Source organism: Schistocerca americana, chromosome 11 (assembly GCF_021461395.2).
Source record: "Schistocerca americana isolate TAMUIC-IGC-003095 chromosome 11, iqSchAmer2.1, whole genome shotgun sequence".
Classification (NCBI taxonomy): domain Eukaryota; kingdom Metazoa; phylum Arthropoda; class Insecta; order Orthoptera; family Acrididae; genus Schistocerca; species Schistocerca americana.
This window is the reverse complement of record NC_060129.1, coordinates 196,305,964-196,325,660: the sequence shown is the minus strand read 5'-3', so window position 1 is coordinate 196,325,660 and position 19,697 is coordinate 196,305,964. Positions and strand designations below refer to the sequence as shown.

Genomic DNA, 19,697 nt, shown 5'->3' with positions numbered 1-19,697 from the left:
AAGATCGGGACTATACGGAGGATGATCCAGCACTTCAAATTTGAGTTTCTGGAGTGTTTTAGCAGTGTGGGCAGCAGTATGCGGACGGGCATTGTCGTGCAACAACACAACACGTTCTGACAGCAATCCTGGGCGTTTGCCTCGAATTGCAGGCTTCAGCCTGGCAGTAAGCATCTCACTGTAATGTACACTGTTTATTGTTGTGCCCCTTTCCCCATATGTTCCGGTACTGGACCTCGTGCGTCCCGAAAAACTGTAAGCATCAGTTTTCCTGCGGACAGTAGGGTCTTGTACTTTTTCTTGCACTGCAAATTTGGGTATTTTCATCCCATACTCTGCTGTTTACTCTTTGGCTCGTAATGGTGGATTCATGTTTCATGACCAGTAATGACCCTCTCTAAGAAGTTGACCCCTTCATTACCATAGCAGTGCAAATGTTTTTTGCAGATGTCCAAGCGTGTTTGTTTATGCAACTGTCTGAGTTGTTTTGGGACCCATCTTGCACAAACTTTATGAAACCCAAGTCTCTTGTAGATGATTTCATAGGCAGGACCGTGACTAATTTGTCAACGATGTGCCACTTGGTGAATAGTTCATCATCTGTCTAAGAGAATCATTTCACGTGAACGCTCAGTGGTTTCTTCATTTGTGGTGGTAAACGTTCGTCCGGCTCCTTCATCGTGCGTAACACTTGTGCGACCATTTCGGAATTTTTCAGTCCATTTGTAGACACTCCGTTGTGGCAAAACACTGTCCCCTTACTGTACTGAAAGTCTTCGATGAGTTTCGGCCCCTGATATGCCTTCCGACTGCTAAAGGTGGATCACTGAACGTTGCTCTTCTTTGGTGCAAATATACAGCAGAGCAGCCACGATTAACTGCACAACAGTGATAACGAAATTAATCTAGCAGGTTAAAAATTTCAAAGTTATAACAACAAATAAATAAAGCATGCGTCATCAACATGAAACGACAGTACTACCAAAATAAACAAAAATATAACTGAATTGCGGGTAATAATTGACTTACCCTCGTATGAGTAATAGTTGGTTCACAAATAAATAAGCCAGCATTCGTGTGCTCGTGATAAATGACAACAGAATGTCACCCTTTGCACCCAGGGGCAGACGCTGTTCACATTCAGTACCTTAGCCCGGTAAGGACACCACCTTCCGTCTAACTACCGCCCCATCTCTCTCACCAGCTGTGTTTGCAAGGTGATGGAACGTATGATTCGTGCCCAGCTGGTACGGTGGCTCAACTTCTAACAACCCTACCACAGTAAAGGTCAAAAGTTAATTATGATTGTAGTGTTGCTCACGCTGCTAAATATTGAATTTTCGGCCAACAACAAAGTTATATTATGTGGCAGGTGTCATTAGAGCACAGTTAATAAAGTCATTTCACGAAATAATGGATAGACTAGGCACTCATCTTTTCGTGTTTCCCGCGCTGGTCTCGTTGTGAACTCGTGGCTCAATCGTCGAAAATCTAGGTAGTGATGATTCCGAGCTCGGATGCAGAGAGGGCTAGGTGTTACTCTGTGATATTCAAAAGTTTTATAGATGTGTTTCATAAACCATCTTGAAGATTAAACTTTTGCAAGTTAGGACAATGGTGATGTAAAAAAGCAATCAGCACTCTGAATTTAAGTTGCACTCCTTTTTTATTACTTTTGTTGCAATATCACGTAACTCGTTCCAAAACATCACTTCACAATATAAAACATACTTGAAAATATCTTCCTCACTGTTAAAGTTCACATTTCATAAACTGACTACGATTTGCGTCTTTTTAACACGACGACCAAACCTCGACTGTCCAATAACGGCTTACGTGCCCAAAAATCAGAGTTACAAGTATGTCAATGATCATAGTGACCAAAGAAAGAATACACATAAGAATAATATCATTGCAATATATACATATCGATGTATCGAAGTACCTCTACATTAATGAAATCAAATCTGAATGTTGTCACAGAAATATGTTAACTATTTTACAGAAACACAGTAGAATATTGCTGGTATCGAGAGGTCGAGGTGAGGTGCCGTAACGGTTACGTAATTCAAGTACCATTACACAGTGCAAAGTGGGGATTTCTAATGTGCTGTGCTGCAGTCAGCAATCTCGTCACTCTGTCCACATTTGCCGTGAATGGTTTTCGGTGGAGATCCCAGACTGTGGCCGTGTTTTTTTATTTGGAGAAAGGCTGCGACACCTGCTGGAGGACTGCTATCCTCCGTACTCTCTACACGTGGGGCTTCTGTGGCCGCCTGCCCCGTTTCCTTGAGGAATTTTTAAAGGATCGGGTTTTCGAGGTACACGAGGGTTCTGCTTCGTCAGGCTCCTTTATCGAGGAAAACGGTGTACATCAGGCTTCTGTCCTCGCTGTTGTCCTCTTTGCTGTCACCATTAACTTTATAGTGGCCTGTATCTAGCTGGCCATCTCCGGCTCCCTTTTCGTTGACGATTTTGCCACCTGTTGCAGTTCTCCACAGACCTGTGTCATCGAGCGGCATTTTCAGCGATGTCTCGATCGTCTTCACTCGTGGAGCATCGACACTGGCTTTCGTTTTTCCACTGACAAAACCGTCTGTACGAATTTCTGGTTCCGCAATTTGTTTCTACCACCATCTTTACAATTTCGGCCTATTGCTCTTCAGTTCGTTGATACCACAAAATCCTTGGGCTCGTGCCCAATAAGAATCTCTCTCGGCCTTACATGGCAGCCCGCTATATGCAGTCATTTGATGTCCTGCATGTCCTCGATGGACCTTCTTGCAGATCGAAGTCTTCCGAAGTAAGAGTGATTTCAGGTGTGCTTCAGGGGAGTGTCGTAGGACTGTTACTATTCACAGTATACATAAATGACCTTGTGGATGACATCGGAAGTTCACTGAGGGTTTTTTCGGATGATGCTATAGTATATTGAGAGGTTGTAACAGTGGAAAATTGTACTGAAATGCAGGAGGATCTGCAACGAATTGACGCATGGTGCACGGAATAGCAATTGAATCTCAATGTAGACAAGTGTAATGTGCTGCGAATACGTAGAAAGAAATATCCTTTATCATTTAGCTACAATATAGCAGGTCAGCAACTCGAAACAGTTAATTCCATAACTTATGTGGGAGTAGCCATTAGGAGTGATTTGAACTGGAATGAGCATATAAAATTAATCGTCGGTAAAGCAGATGCCAGACTGAGATTCATTGGAAGAATCCTAAGGAAATACAGTCCGAGAACAAAGGAAGTAGGTTACAGTACACTTGTTCGCCCACTGCTCGAATACTGCTCACCGGTGTGGGATACATTACAGATAGGGTCGATAGAAGAGATAGACAAGATCTGACGGAGAGCAGCGCGCTTCGTTACAGGATCATTTAGTAATCACGAAAGCGTTACGGAGATGGTAGATAAACTCCAGTGGAAGACTCTGCAGGAGAGACGCTCAGTAGCTCGGTACAGGCATTTGTCGAAGTTTCGAGAACATACCTTCACCAAGGAGTCGAGCTGTATATTGCTCCCTCCTACGTATATCTCGCGAAGACACCGTGAGGATAAAATCAGAGAGATTAGAGCCCACACGGAGGCATACCGACGATCTTTCTTTCCGCGAACAATACGAGATTGGAATAGAAGAGAGAACCGATGGAGGTACTCGAGGTACCCTCCGCCACACACCGTCAGGTGGCTTGCGTAGTATGGATGTGGATCTAGAACCACCCTCCACCATTTACACCGATCCCTTGTCCTTTTGAAACTGGACTATGGGTGCTTTGTTCATGCATCTGCACGTCCGTTCCTCTTACGCCGTCTCGGTACTGTCCACCACCGTGGTATCCGTTTGGCCACAGGTGCCTTTCACACCAGCCCGGTCGAGAGTCTGTATGCAGAAGCTGCCGATCTACCGCTGTCCTACCTCCGTGACTCTCTCCTCAGCAGCTATGCGTGCAGTTTGTCTGCCGTGCGTCACCACCCATTCTATGCCTCCTTCTTTGATGACTCCTTTGATCACCAGTATGGGACGCGTCCCTCTTCTCCATTACCTCCTGGAGTTTGGTTTCGGCTCTTGCTCCGGCGCATTAACTTAACGCTATGTAACATTACACGCGTATGTCCTATATAGTCGGATCTACTTTGCGCCACGTGAGTGTGGGGGAGTCAAAACTAGTAGTGACCCGTGACGTCATATCAACTTGAGATTTTTTTAAATACATAATTCATTTCTAAATTTTGTTGATTACTTGCAGACTAAATAATTTAATTATGTACAACATTTAATAGGTAATGAGTTTTAATGAGATTGACATAAATATGTTTTGCGATACCAAGTCACCTTGTTGCATTAAGCATGATATGTTTTCTCTTTGTAAGGAAAAAATTTCCGTATTACTAGAGTGCGCGACCGAGTAGTCGTTGAGTGTGGATCTTCTGTCACTTTCGTGAATAGGCATAAAAATTGTTAATTCACAACCTGGAGTTGGCCTGAAAATTCTTGTAGGGAACAACGGCCCAACTTTGGCGCAAACAAATTGCGCGTGATTTCTCAAATATCGGCACGGAGTTCGAGATACGCAGCTGGATATCGGGCATTATCATCGCACGTGAGACTCGGTGACATTAACTGCAATTTATGGACATTAGCTTGATAATAACTATCAAAGACTTACACGAGCAGCATAGTAATCGTCTCGATGCTTAAAACGAACGAGACGCGATTTACTGTCGGGATATGACAAATATTAATCATTGCATACTCAGCCTGTTGATACGTTGCTTGGCAACTCATAGATGGGCAGTCATAGGATTATTGAAATGATCTTTCAAGTATTAATGACCACTACACACACATCAGAAAGTAATAACTCTAACTGTGAGTGACTTCTGGATTCGATGAGTTTTTTTTTAAATTTCAACTAATTGGTATTAATAAACTTCTTTCCAGATTGAAACTTCATCAATGGTGTCACACTCATTCAGTTTAGTAGAACGATATATAGTACTAGCTATGCTACTATTTATAGTTTTAAAAGAAAAGAGAGCACATACCTGTTTTTCTTTTGAGAAATGTTCGTACTTCAGTCATGAGTCTTCTCAAACCAGAGGCACGAGTGACGCTCCCTGACAGCACTACGATGTCGTGAGCCACCACACACGTGCCCCATTCTCACTACAATTCTGCATCTAAAACCGTGAGATACAGCCGCGGTACGAAGAAGAAAGAAAGAAGAGGAAAGATCAGTGAAAGAAATGGAGCAAAGAGAGAAGGGGAGGTCACAGCTTTCTGTAACTTTCCCAGTGGGTGTGAATCCTTCTGCACCTTAGCTTTGTGCCATGGCCCGTGTTCACCTCGGCCTTCATTTGCTTTCTAAGGACACTACTCCAGCCTCACTCTATTGCCTTCAGTTTCACGACCTTCGCACAGAACTTTGTGGTAGTACCTTTGTGATGGCTCTCAGACTGACTCTGATGTCGGGTGTGCCTTTGTCACTGGTGCCGACATTTTTGGGTATTGGCTTCTGGTACACTGAGACATTCTCAAAGGCGATTGACAGTTGACGTTATCAGAAATTGCAGAAGAGGGTGGAATAAGTTACAGGGGCTGTCAAGTGATCATCACAAATTTCCTACGGTTCCATAAAGTGTGTTCCAGTTGGATTCCTTGTCTTTTGACTGGAAATTAAGAGGTCAGACTTTTGGAGGTCTGTCAGAGGCTTACAACAAGGTTTGCGAAAGAAAGTGGTTCAAACTTTGAGTCGAGTAGTTTCCTGCAATGAAACATAGATCCACCACTAGAGTCGCGAATGCAACAAAGCCAATAAAGAGAGGAGAGGAGAGAGGACCCCAATGAATGCAGAGTTTTGACTGTCAGCTGGCAAGCTTTTTTTGACTGTTCTTCTTCTTTTTTCTGACTGCCGAAGCATTTCTCTCACTCATTTTTCGTGCGAGCAAGGCACAATTGGTGATGTGTACTACCGCGAGCTGTCGAAGGAGATGGGGGGATGTGTATTGCTGCTAAAGACCGAGTCCGGCTGATTTGCCACATAATGCAACTCCAGTGGTCTCCGAACTACAGGAAATGCACCGATCTCAACTCAGTCGCTCTCCTTACAGCCTGGATCTGCAGTTAGCACTTGTCTGCACCGCTTAAAGAAGCTCTAGGAGGGCATCGATTGGAAGATGACCCGGCTATGGAGGATTTTCATCACAATTGGCTCCTGACACAAGCAGCTCCATTCTGTGTAGCTGCGATAGGAGGCTTTCCTTCTCATTGTGAAAAAATAATTTGTAACTCGCTGTTGATTTTTTAAAATAAATTCCTATTTGTTTGATTTATCCTGATCTTCCTAGACATCAGCAAAACAGTTTAGCAAAAGTTTCTTAGGCCTGATCAGTTCTGTACATCATAAAATTTGCAAATATAATATAAATGGATAAATAAAGAAATCTGCTCACCAAGTGGCAGCAGGGGGAAACACACACACACACACACACACACACACACACACAAAAAAAAGGGTTTAACTTTTACAAGCTTTTGACACCAGCGGTTTTTCCTTCTGCCAGAACGAGGAGAGAGTGGCTCCAAAAGCTTGTAAAAGTTAAATCCTTTTGTGTGTGTGTGTGTGTGTGTGTGTGTGTGTGTGTGTGTGTGTGTGTGTGTGTTTTCCCCTGCTAGCTGCTTGGTGAGCAGATTTTTTTATCTGTCCGTTTATATTACATTATCAATAATTGATCTTTTTCATTGTTAGAATATTTGCAAAGCAATAAAAGTAGTTTTGATGGCAACTGTAATCACTAATCGAAGTATCTGTAGCTGACGGTTTCCTGACACCGGCAATCGATAGCCTTTTGCCAGTCGAGCCTAGACCTCCAGCAACAGTAGAGATCACACTGTCACCACAATCCTCCCCTTTTTAGAAAATTGCTCTACGCCACAACGCCCGACGCGGAGACCGTAAAGCAGAAAGCGATGGCGGCACTGCACGAACTAGCCGTGCAACGCTGCAGGTGCTGCAGAGGGTCGCAGACCAACTGGGAGACGCGGTTCCCGCTGGCGACGTCCAGCAGCGAGGGAGCTACCGGGCCGGAAGAGGGGGCCGCCTCCGGCTTGCCACTGGTGAGTGCTGTAAAGAAACTGGTTCTCTACTTCTGAAAAAAAAAACAACACCTTTTTAAATAATAAAACATGACCTATACAAGGAATCTCACTACCCCTGTTAGTCATGGACGAAAAAAAATTTGGCATAGTCTTTGTCAGAACGTGCAGAATCTTATGTGGAGCCAATAAGACGTCAATTTTAATCTAAATATGGTATGCCATTGTTTACGTAATAAAAAAATAAATTAGGCAATTCAGTACAATTATTATATAGGTGCAATAAATCACTTTAACGGGGCCAAATTAACAATTAAAGTCAATAACAATTCCAGTAAACCTGCAAAAGTAATTATTGTAGGGTCCTGCATAGACATCACGCATCTGCTAGATGCCCACGAAATACATAATTTTTTTTTTTGAAGCTGACAGCCAATGAGAAAATAGGAGCAAAAGTACTATTGGTCAGTTTTCAAGAAATAATGGCGGACAGCACCAGCTGGTAAAATACGTAATTTTGTGGAAGCTAATTTTACTGCACAAAAAATAAAATATGTACTCCTTCCAAAAGAAGTTACACACAAACATTAAAATAAAATTACGATGAGGAGCAAAATGTCTGAGAAGGATTTTGAAAGAAAATTGTTAATTGAACTTTAATTTGGCAAGTTTTCAACACTGTCAACAAGACAAAATAATGGAAAGAATATTTATTGGAACTAAACAAAATTGAACCTTGATATTGTGGCAGTATTTTTAAAATAGATAATTTAACTTCAATTGTCTTTAATTTTGAAATGAGAGAGAGCCTAATAATTTTCTTTTAATGTCTTAACTGTTGCTGCAGGCAGTGCGATGATGTCAGCAGTGGTCCGCACGTACGATGTGTGAAGTTAATCCTGGTTCGTGGCGTGAAGATAATGATGAATCCTGCTGTTTCATTAATATTCCAGTTATGGCGGTGGTCCACTTCTATGTTGTAGTAGAGTAAGTTGGCAGCACTGGCGCGATAATAATGGTTCCAGTGTGTGCATTGTCGTTACGCGCGCAACGTTTTATTATTAAAAGTTTATTAATCATGCGGTGCGGGTAGGTCCGAATTATGCAATGTCTTTAGTATTTATGATATATAGCCGGTTAATGCCAATGCTTTACACAGTTCTTTCACCGAGTTGCCACAGGAAAACAGTCACACGTGTTTATCACTATAACAGTCCGTTAAATATCAGTTCAATTTACGTCGTCGTCTTTAAGACAGTTTACATGACATAATAAATGTTTCTTGATCAAATCACAGCACTGTTCTGTTACTTAACATTTTGGTTTGTTCCACTTTCACGCAATTCTAACAGTTAGTCTCTCCACACAGCACTGGTGTCTGGTTCACAGCTAATTGCCACATGTACCACAGTATGTAAAAACCGCAAACATTCGATATACTTTTCAGGTTTTACTATTCACTTAATAATGGACGATGTCCTATTAACACAGTGGACGCACTGTAATTAATTGTTCCTCCGCGTATCACCATCTTTCACGCCGAACTTTGCAACGTTTCTCAACCCATGAACCGGCTACGATACCACAACAACCCGCACACTCTCTATCGATAGTCGTTTGCTCTCTCTCTCTGACACAATACTTCTCCTAGCCTAGGACAAGCTGTAACATTTCTTCTGTAACAGAAGCGGTGGAAGTGGATATTGCAGTTTTCAATTCACTGATGGATTTTGGACGGTTTTTATAGACAGTTGCGTTCGGTGCACCCCAGAAGAAAATGTCAGGTGGTGTTATGTCTGGCGATCATGGAGGCCAAAGTCCCTGTGAAATTATGCGATCACCAAAAACATCAGCAAGCAGTGACATTGAAATGCGAGCTGTATGCGCGGTTGCACCATCTTGTTGAAAATAACCATTCAGTATTCCACTTAACACAAGTTCTCATATGAATGGGTACAAATATCACTGCAGTATCATTGTGCATTTATTGTTTCGTTGAAAAACCCAGGCAGGAAAACAGTCATACGGCACGTGTGGCTAACAGTCGTACGGCACTGCGGAGAGACTTTTTGAACACCCCGTATGTCAACAATACAATTTAAGTTCTGAAACAATTACTGATTCCACCCTATAATGAAAGATAGTAACTAGGAATAGTTGAAATAAATTAGAAAATCAATTACATACATAAAATTAAGCGCAAAATTAGATCTGGTGTTATATTCTTTAAAACTGAGGGCCAACCTTTCTCTTATACGAAAATGCAGATTCTATTCTCGTATGCTAATAGTAAATAGTTAAAAGTAACAAAACGAATTTAAGGAGGCAGATGGTAAAACAAGAGGGGAATTAAAAATATCCCAGCCTGGTTCGTCACACTCTGTCTGAACTTCTATTGTATTTATGTGCCTGGTGCGCATTTATGTCTTGCAGTTAACCTACTGTGTGCAATTTCTCTTGAATTTCCCAGTATATACAACAGCTGTCAACTAAGGCCGAGAAAGAGATTACCAAAAAGTGTGGAACAATTACCATTTTCCTGAGTGCGTATTTAGCCGAGCAGTTAGCGCCACTGCCTCCAGTGCAGTAGCACCACGATTCTGTTCCCAGAACCTCCACAGACTTCTTTCCTGAGGCAGGGTAGTCTGGAACACCGTCCACTTGGCCCTTGCGTGACCGAATGAGGAGCTGCCCAAATAAAGAAGCAATGGCAATACTGACGGGAGGGATTGGAACCTCAAATTTCCCTGTATGCAGCATCTGCCTGGCCAGGAAAAGTCTAACGCTTAATACACGAGTGGTGTTTACGTACGTTTACTACGAGGGCAGTTCAATAAGTAATGCAACACATTTTTCTTCTCGGCCAATTTTGGTTGAAAAAACCGGAAATTTCTTGTGGAATATTTTCAAACATTCCCGCTTCGTCTCGTATAGTTTCATTGACTTCCGACAGGTGGCAGCGCTGTACGGAGCTGTTAAAATGGCGTCTGTAACGGATGTGCGTTGCAAACAACGGGCAGTGATCGAGTTTCTGTTGGCGGAAAACCAGGGCATCTCAGATATTCAGAGGCGCTTGCAGAATGTCTACGGTGATCTGGCAGTGGACAAAAGCACGGTGAGTCGTTGGGCAAAGCGTGTGTCATCATCGCCGCAAGGTCAAGCAAGACTGTCTGATCTCCCGCGTGCGGGCCGGCCGTGCACAGCTGTGACTCCTGCAATGGCGGAGCGTGCGAACACACTCATTCGAGATGATCGATGGATCACCATCAAACAACTCAGTGCTCAACTTGACATCTCTGTTGGTAGTGCTGTCACAATTGTTCACCAGTTGGGATATTCAAAGGTTTGTTCCCGCTGGGTCCCTCGTTGTGTAACCGAACACCGTAAAGAGCAAAGGAGAACCGTCTGTGCGGAATTGCTTGCTCGTCATGTGGCTGAGGGTGACAATTTCTTGTCAAAGATTGTTACAGGCGATGAAACATGGGTTCATCACTTCGAACCTGAAACAAAACGGCAATCAATGGAGTGGCGCCACACCCACTCCCCTACCGAGAAAAAGTTTAAAGCCATACCCTCAGCCGGTAAAGTCGTGGTTACAGTCTTCTGGGACGCTGAAGGGGTTATTCTGTTCGATGTCCTTCCCCATGGTCAAACGATCAACTCTGAAGTGTATTGTGCTACTCTTCAGAAATTGAAGAAACGACTTCAGCGCGTTCGTAGGCACAAAAATCTGAACGAACTTCTCCTTCTTCATGACAACGCAAGACCTCACACAAGTCTTCGCACCCGAGAGGAGCCCACAAAACTTCAGTGGACTGTTCTTCCTCATGCACCCTACAGCCCCGATCTCACACCGTCGGATTTCCATATGTTTGGCCCAATGAAGGACGCAATCCGTGGGAGGCACTAAGCGGATGATGGAGGAGTTATTGATGCAGTACGACGTTGGCTCCGACATCGACCAGTGGAATGGTACCGTGCAGGCATACAGGCCCTCACTTCAAGGTGGCGTAAGGCCGTAGCATTGAATGGAGATTACGTTGAAAAATAGTGTTATGTAGCTAAAAGACTGGGGAATAACCTGGTGTATTTCAATGCTGAATAAAACAACCCCTGTTTCAGAAAAAAAATGTGTTGCATTACTTATTGAACTGCCCTCGTACCTTAACTTTTCTCAGTTATTTCCAGGTTTCTGCATTATCAGCTGAGATAATGTTTCGAGGCTGTGGAAAAATGAGTGTAGGGTGTCTGGACCCTGGGTGTAGATTGTGAAGGCACGAGGGCTATCCAGAAAATAAAAGATGTGTAGGTCTATGACAGCAGGGGTCAGGGCGACAACCGCCATCTTGGCTCCGTAACGTTCCTACAGTTGGTACGCATCCATTGGTGGTAGAGTGTGGTCTGTGTCCCTGCTACTTTGGTTTCCGTGATGTGTTATGCAGTGCAGTACAAAATCCCAGCACTTGGAAGGTGCATTCCGAAGTCAGGTTTTTGTTGGCAAAAAATTGCGAGCCATTTGAAGTTTATTGTGACCTCTGTATGCATACTCCAGAGGTACAGTAAGTGACGCTGAGTGAGGCAGTTGCGCAGTGATTTTAAAAATGGCCGTACCACTGTTCGTGATTAGGACCTTAGTGGTAGGTCTAGCCTTGTGAGCGATGATGAAATGAAACGTGTGGCGAGAGCAGGAAGATCTGCAGCGGATAGGCACTTGGTGCAGGGAGTGGCAACTGACCCTTAACATAGATCAACGTAATGTATTGCGAATACATAGAAAGAAGGATCCTTTATTGTACGATTATATGATAGCGGAACAAACACTGGTAGCAGTTACTTCTGTAAAATATCTGGGAGTATGCGTGCGGAACGATTTCAAGTGGAATGATCATATAAAATTAATTGTTGGTAAGGCGGGTACCAGGTTGAGATTCATTGGGAGAGTCCTTAGAAAATGTAGTCCATCAACAAAGGAGGTGGCTTACAAAACACTCGTTCGACCTATACTTGAGTATTGCTCATCAGTGTGGGATCCGTACCAGATCAAGTTGACGGAGGAGATAGAGAAGATCCAAAGAAGAGTGGCGCGTTTCGTCACAGGGTTATTTGGTAAGCGTGACAGCGTTACGGAGGTGTTTAGCAAACTCAAGTGGCAGACCCTGCAAGAGAGGCGCTCTGCATCGCGGTGTAGCTTGCTGTCCAGGTTTCGAGAGGGTGCGTTTCTGGATGAGGTATCGAATATATTGCTTCCCCCTACTTATACCTCCCGAGGAAATGACGAGTGTAAAATTAGAGAGATTAGAGCGCACACGGAGGCTTTCAGACAGTCGTTCTTCCCGCGAACCATACGCGACTGGAACAGGAAAGGGAGGTAATGACAGTGGCACGTAAAGTGCCCTCCACCACACACCGTTGGGTGGCTTGCGGAGTATAAATGTAGATGTAGATGTAGATGTAGACCCTCCCGGCGGGTAGACTTGATCGCCTGGTGCGAGTCTTTTGAAGTGGCGCCGCTTCGGTAACTTGCACATCAGTGGGGATGAAGTGCTGATGGTGAAGATGACACAGACACCCGGTACCTGAGTGGAGAAATCTCCCACCCAGCTGGAAATCGAACCCTGGCCCCCCGGCGTGACGAGCTGGCACACTGTCCACTCAGCTTCTGTGGCAGACGTGACCAACGCTGAAAATCGATGACAAAATTTGTGAAAATTGCCATTTCACGATTACAGAACTTTTGAAACTTTTTCCCCAAATTTCACAGAGGTTGGTGTGTGGAGTTGTGGCGGAGACGTTCGGTTGCCACAAATTTTCTGCTAGGTGGGTTCCCAAAATTTAATTGCATATATCAGATTTCTACAAAGATGGTATTGAAAAACTCATGCCTGTAGCAGGACTTTGAATTTCGCCGCGCTACACTCAGATATAAATTGTACCGTCGCAGCTGTACGAGCGCTCGACGGCAGAGAAAATGTATAAGAAAATGAAGGTACTAAAATTGTAACTTTTTTTGGTTTTTTCTACCCGCTTTTGTCTTTGAGAGCGGAAGCTTAACTTATTAGCTAGTTGTGGTCGGATTAAGACGAAAAAACTCATTGATGTGCAGACGTATTGTGGAAGTTGCCATGAAATTTGGAGGATGGAAGTAGCAATGTAAAATAAATTGCATTCAATACGAAGATGGTTTTGATTTGTATAAATTAGTGGTTCCTGGACGATTGCAAAATTTTGGAGCAGCTACGACTTTTCACGCAGAGATGAAACAGGAAATTTTTGGAGAAGAAGACCTGGACGCCACACAAGAGAAGGCGTGTTAACACGGTAAAGGACGAACTCTTATCTACGCCATTTCCCCCTGTTAATCACATTTTGTTAATCTCTGTTCTCTTTCAAATAATTTTTCTAGTGGAGATTGGTTTGACTTTTGCTCAGTAATGCCGCAAGGACCACCGCAACAATAGCTTTTCCGAATCACGAAGTCCGATAACTAATCTGTAATACGAAGTCAGACTTGCATCTCATTCTTTCCCTTTTTCACGGTCATTAACGATTTTAAAAACCCCTTTTTATTCACGATTTCTTCCCACATTTTCAACCTTTTCTTTTCTTCTCTTCTCTTTTTCTTTTTTACTAACCACTACATGCCACAGTATGAAAAGAGCCTCAATTAACTTGGCAATTATGTAGAAAAATAGCTTAAGAGTGTGCCTTTAAAATGTATAGGGTAAAATTTGGTTTTCCCATATTGAAAAGTTTTGAAAAATGTCTTTTACTCTCTGGATAGACTTTGTTGAGGGCAATTGCAGATGAAGTTATCCATGTTTCAGAAGTAAACCACTTTCAGCTGTAAATGAAGCTTTATGTATAGAAGCGTGGCCAGTTTCGTGATATCTAATGACCTCTTTAGGTCTCGAATGAAAAACAACCCACAGTGGGCTGTTTTTCATTAGAGACAATTTCGTAACGGTTGCTGGTGGTGCTGCCATGATGAAAATAACCTCTTTAGGTGTACATCTACAACATGGGAAACATGCAGTTGACATTATGATAAAATACTGGATACCTGTCGTAATAATGTAAGCTCTTTGACAATCAACATGAAACACTCGCACATCAGTAAAGCACTAAGCCCATGATATGGGAAGGAGGGGGACTCAACCTTCTCAAAATACAATACTGTTATTTGTAATAGATCAAACAGCTTTGTCTCGTACGTCTAACTGACCAGATGAAAAACTGACATGTTAAAAGCACATTAGTCTACCATGAAAAGAGCAAAAAACAGTCTGGGACTTTTTACCTTTTCCTGTTTTCATATTTTGTTCTTATCATTGTAGGTTGACATGCTTTTAACATGTCAGATTTTCAGCAGATCAGTTTGATCTACGATGCATAGCTGTTTGATCTATTACAGGTAACAGTATTTTATTTTGAGAACATTGAGTCCCTATCCTTCCCATATCATGGGCTTAGTGTTTTACTGACATGTGAGTATTTCATGTCGGTTGTCAAAGAGCTTAGATTATTAGGATAGGTATCCTTTTTTTTCATAATGTAAATTGTATGTTTTCTATCTTGTAGATGTACACCTGAAGATGTGATTTGATATCACAAAATTGGTCATAATCCTGCATTTGGAATTCATGTGCAGCTGACAGCAGTTTATTTTTGAATGACTGTTCCCAGAATGTACCAAACAGTACCCTCACTTGTTGCAGAGAAGAAGCTGGAGGGTTCTTCAAATATCTTTTCGATATTTCTGTCTTCTAGAATATTCAGTGTTTGTATAAATACACTCCTGGAAATTGAAATAAGAACACCGTGAATTCATTGTCCCAGGAAGGATAAACTTTATTGACACATTCCTGGGGTCAGATACATCACATGATCACACTGACAGAACCACAGGCACATAGACACAGGCAACAGAGCATGCACAATGTCGGCACTAGTACAGTGTATATCCACCTTTCGCAGCAATGCAGGCTGCTATTCTCCCTTGGAGACGATCGTAGAGATGCTGGATGTAGTCCTGTGGAACGGCTTGCCATGCCATTTCCACCTGGCGCCTCAGTTGGACCAGCGTTCGTGCTGGACGTGCAGACCGCGTGAGACGACGCTTCATCCAGTCCCAAACATGCTCAATGGGGGACAGATCCGGAGATCTTGCTGGCCAGGGTAGTTGACTTACACCTTCTAGAGCACGTTGGGTGGCACGGGATACATGCGGACGTGCATTGTCCTGTTGGAACAGCAAGTTCCCTTGCCGGTCTAGGAATGGTAGAACGATGGGTTCGATGACGGTTTGGATGTACCGTGCACTATTCAGTGTCCCCTCAACGATCACCAGTGGTGTACGGCCAGTGTAGGAGATCGCTCCCCACACCATGATGCCGGGTGTTGGCCCTGTGTGCCTCGGTCGTATGCAGTCCTGATTGTGGCGCTCACCTGCACGGCGCCAAACACACATACGACCATCATTGGCACCAAGGCAGAAGGGACTCTCATCGCTGAAGACGACACGTCTCCATTCGTCCCTCCATTCACGCCTGTCACGACACCACTGTAGGCGGGCTGCACGATGTTGGGGCGTGAGCGGAAGACGGCCTAACGGTGTGCGGGACCGTAGCCCAGCTTCATGGAGACGGTTGCGAATGGTCCTCGCCGATACCCCAGGAGCAACAGTGTCCCTAATTTGCTGGGAAGTGGCGGTGCGGTCCCCTACGGCACTGCGTAGGATCCTACGGTCTTGGCGTGCATCCGTCCGTCGCTGCGGTCCGGTCCCAGGTCGACGGGCACGTGCACCTTCCGCCGACCACTGGCGACAACATCGATGTACTGTGGAGACCTCACGCCCCACGTGTTGAGCAATTCGGCGGTACGTCCACCCGGCCTCCCGCATGCCCACTATATGCCCTCACTCAAAGTCCCTCAACTGCACATACGGTTCACGTCCACGCTGTCGCGGCATGCTACCAGTGTTAAAGACTGCGATGGAGCTCCGTATGCCACGGCAAACTGGCTGACACTGACGGCGGCGGTGCACAAATGCTGCGCAGCTAGCGCCATTCGACGGCCAACACCGCGGTTCCTGGTGTGTCCGCTGTGCCGTGCGTGTGATCATTGCTTGTACAGCCCTCTCGCAGTGTCCGGAGCAAGTATGGTGGATCTGACACACCGGTGTCAATGTGTTCTTTTTTCCATTTCCAGGAGTGTACAAGCATTCTGGAATATTTGCAGTTAATATAAATAGCTGGTAAAGGCGTTTTATGAAAATAACAGCAATAGTGCCACTGCTCTTTGCAAGTATCGACACATTAAGGGCGTACGGTTGGCGATTTGGTGATTTCTCCTGAGAGAAGCCGACAGCCAATTACGCTTCCAATTGCTGAAGGAGTTACTGGTGCCACGGTTGAGAACGCTGGGCCCAATGTGCGATGGTCGAGCAGCGCATGAGCTGTGTCACGACAGCTGAACATTCTACAGTCCACTGTTCGAAAACTGCTGCAAACGATTGTTAAACTGTATTGTGGTGCAGTTTCAGGCTGACGTGGATGTATATGGTTGTTACATTGAGCAACATTTGTAACCCGTAACGTAAATGCGGTATGCCATTAACAAATGTTGCCATCGCAGGTGGAATTAAAATGTGTGTCTTTCAGTGGTTTATTTATTATTTCTCTTCTGCATGTTCTTACAAATTTTTCCACAAAGTTTCACTGTCCTGCGACCACTTGTTTTTCCCGGGGGCCGTTTCTAGTAGCGAAGTTTAATTATAACCACCCCGTACAGTAAAACTGTTGCATCACACATCTGCATCTGCATCTACATCTACATCATACTCTGCAAGCCACCTAATGGTGTGTGGTGGAGGGTACTTTCAGTACCACTGTCTCATCCCTCCAACACTGTTCCACTCACAAATAATGCGTGGGAAGAATGATTGTCAGTAAGCCTCTCTGTATTGGCTCTGATTTCTCGAATTTTGTCCTTGTGGTCAATATGCGAGATGTATGTAGGGGGGAATTAATATGTTGTCCGACTCCTCCTGAAAAGTGCTGTCCTGAAATTCCAGTAGTAACTCTGTCTGTGATGGACAACGCCTCTCTTGTAACACCTGCCAGTGGAGTTTGTTTTGCATCTCCGAAACACTCTCTCACCAGTTTAATGATCCTGTGACGAAATGCGCCACCCTTTGTTTGGTCTTCTCTATCTCCTCTATCAGTCCCACTTGATAGGAATCCCAGATAGGTGAACAATACTCAAGAATCGGGCAAACAAGTGCCTTATAAAGACACTTCTTTAGTGGGTGAGTTACACTTCCTTAAGATTCTTCCAATGAATCTGAGTCCAGTGTCTGTTTTCCCCAATATCAGTTTTTATGTGGTCATTCCACTTAAGGTCGCTCTGGGTAGTTACGCCTAGATATTTTTCAGCAGACGCTGTCTCCAGCTGTTTGTCATCGATTGTGTAGCTGTACTGTAGTGGATTTCTTTTCCTATGCATGCGCAATATGTTACATTTATTTACGTTGAGGGTCAACTCCCAGAGTCTGCACTATTCATCAGTTCTCTGCAGGTCGTTCTGCAAATTCTTACTATCTACTGGCATTGCTACTTTGGTATAGACTACTGCATCATCAGCAAATAGCCTTGAAGAGCATCCGACGCTTTCTACTAGATTGTTTATATAATGATAGATACAATTAAATAATTATGAACTTGAAACTAGTATGAACAACAGTAGTTCATAGATAAAAGGAATAAGTACCAGGTCTATTTAAGACAACTACGGCGCACAGTGGTATCAGTGTAACAGGATGTAGCAAACCTACATTTTCAACATCCAAGATATGAAACAAATTTAGCAAGAAATCGAAAATAAGAAGTACCAGGTGATTCAAAAAGAAAGAACAGATTTCAGTTGTTTGTTGCAGACAAACTATAAAACACTTTCTACATGTCGCCGGGTAGAGGAAGGTTCAAACTTTTGACACAGCTACACTACTGTTTGTTTGCAACATATTGGTGACTACACCACAAGAGAAATAATTTTGTGTGTTGGACGTTGCATAAAGCCAATCCAATGTTAAAATGCAACGTGCATTTCTCACACTTTGCAGTTTTTTTCTTTGGGGGTGCGTAAAAGACAGAATCTTTGTCTCACCTGTGGCAGCTACTCTTCAGGAACTGACATATCAAATTGTTGACGCTGTTGATTCAGTAAACAGGCATCTATTAATCCACGTGTGGAATGAAATGGACTACTGTTTTGATGTTTGTCAAGCAACACATGATGCTGATATTGAGTGTATGGAATAGTGGTGTCTGTGTGAACATAAAATTTTGAGCCTTCCTCTACCACTGACACGAGCGTGTTTTTATTTTTCACAATTTGTCTGTAATGAGCAATTAAAATCTGCTCTCACTTTTTGAATCACCTTGTATTGTAAAGTAGTTTTAATAGGGATGGTGTAAAAAGTTACAGTTTTAATGTACGAAAAACATATTCAAAGAAGTAGTAGACAATGATGACGATAAACTGAGTGTAAAATAGTTTAAGGTAGGATTTTGTAACTTGAGCATAGCATCAAAATGAATTACAGCAGTCCAGCTAATATGAACCCCTCTAATATGAACGTTCGGTTAATCTGAACATGAAAAATGTTAGTCTAACAAGGGAACCTCCCCGTCGCACCCCCCTCAGATATAATTATAAGTTGGCACAGTGGATAGGCCTTGAAAAACTGAACACAGATCAATCGAGAAAACAGGAAGAAGTTGTGTGGAACTATGAAAAAATAAGCAAAATATACTGAGTAGTCCATGGGCAACATAGGCAACATCAAGGATGATATCAGCACAGGAGCGCCGTGGTCCCGTGGTTAGCGTGAACAGCTGCGGAGCGAGAGGTCCTTGGTTCAAGTCTTCCCTCGACTGAAAATTTTACTTTCTTTACTTTCGCAAAGTTATGATCTGTCCGTTCGTTCATTGACGTCTCTGTTCACTGTAATAAGTTTAGTGTCTGTGTTTTGCGACCGCACCGCAAAACCGTGTGATTAATAGACGAAAGGACGTGCCTCTCCAATGGGAACCGAAAACATTTGATCGCAAGGTCATAGGTCAACCGATTCCTCCGCAGGAAAACACGTCTGATACATTCTATACGACACTGGTGACGGCATGTGTGTCACATGACAGGAATATGTTGTCGGCCCACCTAACTTGCACACTTGGCGAATGGGTAAAAAGATTCTTCTACCTTGCCCGATTTAGGTTTTCTTGTGGATGTGATAATCACTTCCAAAAAATTGATGAAAACATAAGAGTGTGTCACATAAACTTCAACAAATAAATGCAACAGTTTCACAGTCGCACAGTTTTCTCTGTGCTCTGTCAAAACATATGTTTTTAAGGTTTTCAAATTTTTCCGTATGTAGACCGTCAAATCCTGCATATGTCCAAGCAAATTTGAACATGCCCTGGAATTTTGGAGAGCAAAGTTGATTATGTGTGAGTGCCTGAACTCTGATAATTGTCTGAAAATAAAAAATTTTCACCTGAGGGAAGACTTGAACCGAGGACCTCTCGTTCCA

The 19,697-nt window shown here is 43.5% G+C and overlaps 1 protein-coding gene across 1 annotated transcript in view; it reads left to right on the top strand.

The window, feature by feature from the left end:
* Positions 1 to 19,697, top strand: part of LOC124553544 — a 233,507-nt gene that overhangs the window by 17,548 nt on the left and 196,262 nt on the right. Inside the window, exon 3 of the mRNA XM_047127391.1 lies at positions 6,928 to 7,126. Coding sequence (XP_046983347.1) covers positions 6,928 to 7,126 — 199 coding nt within the window. The remainder of the gene's footprint in view (positions 1 to 6,927; positions 7,127 to 19,697) is intronic.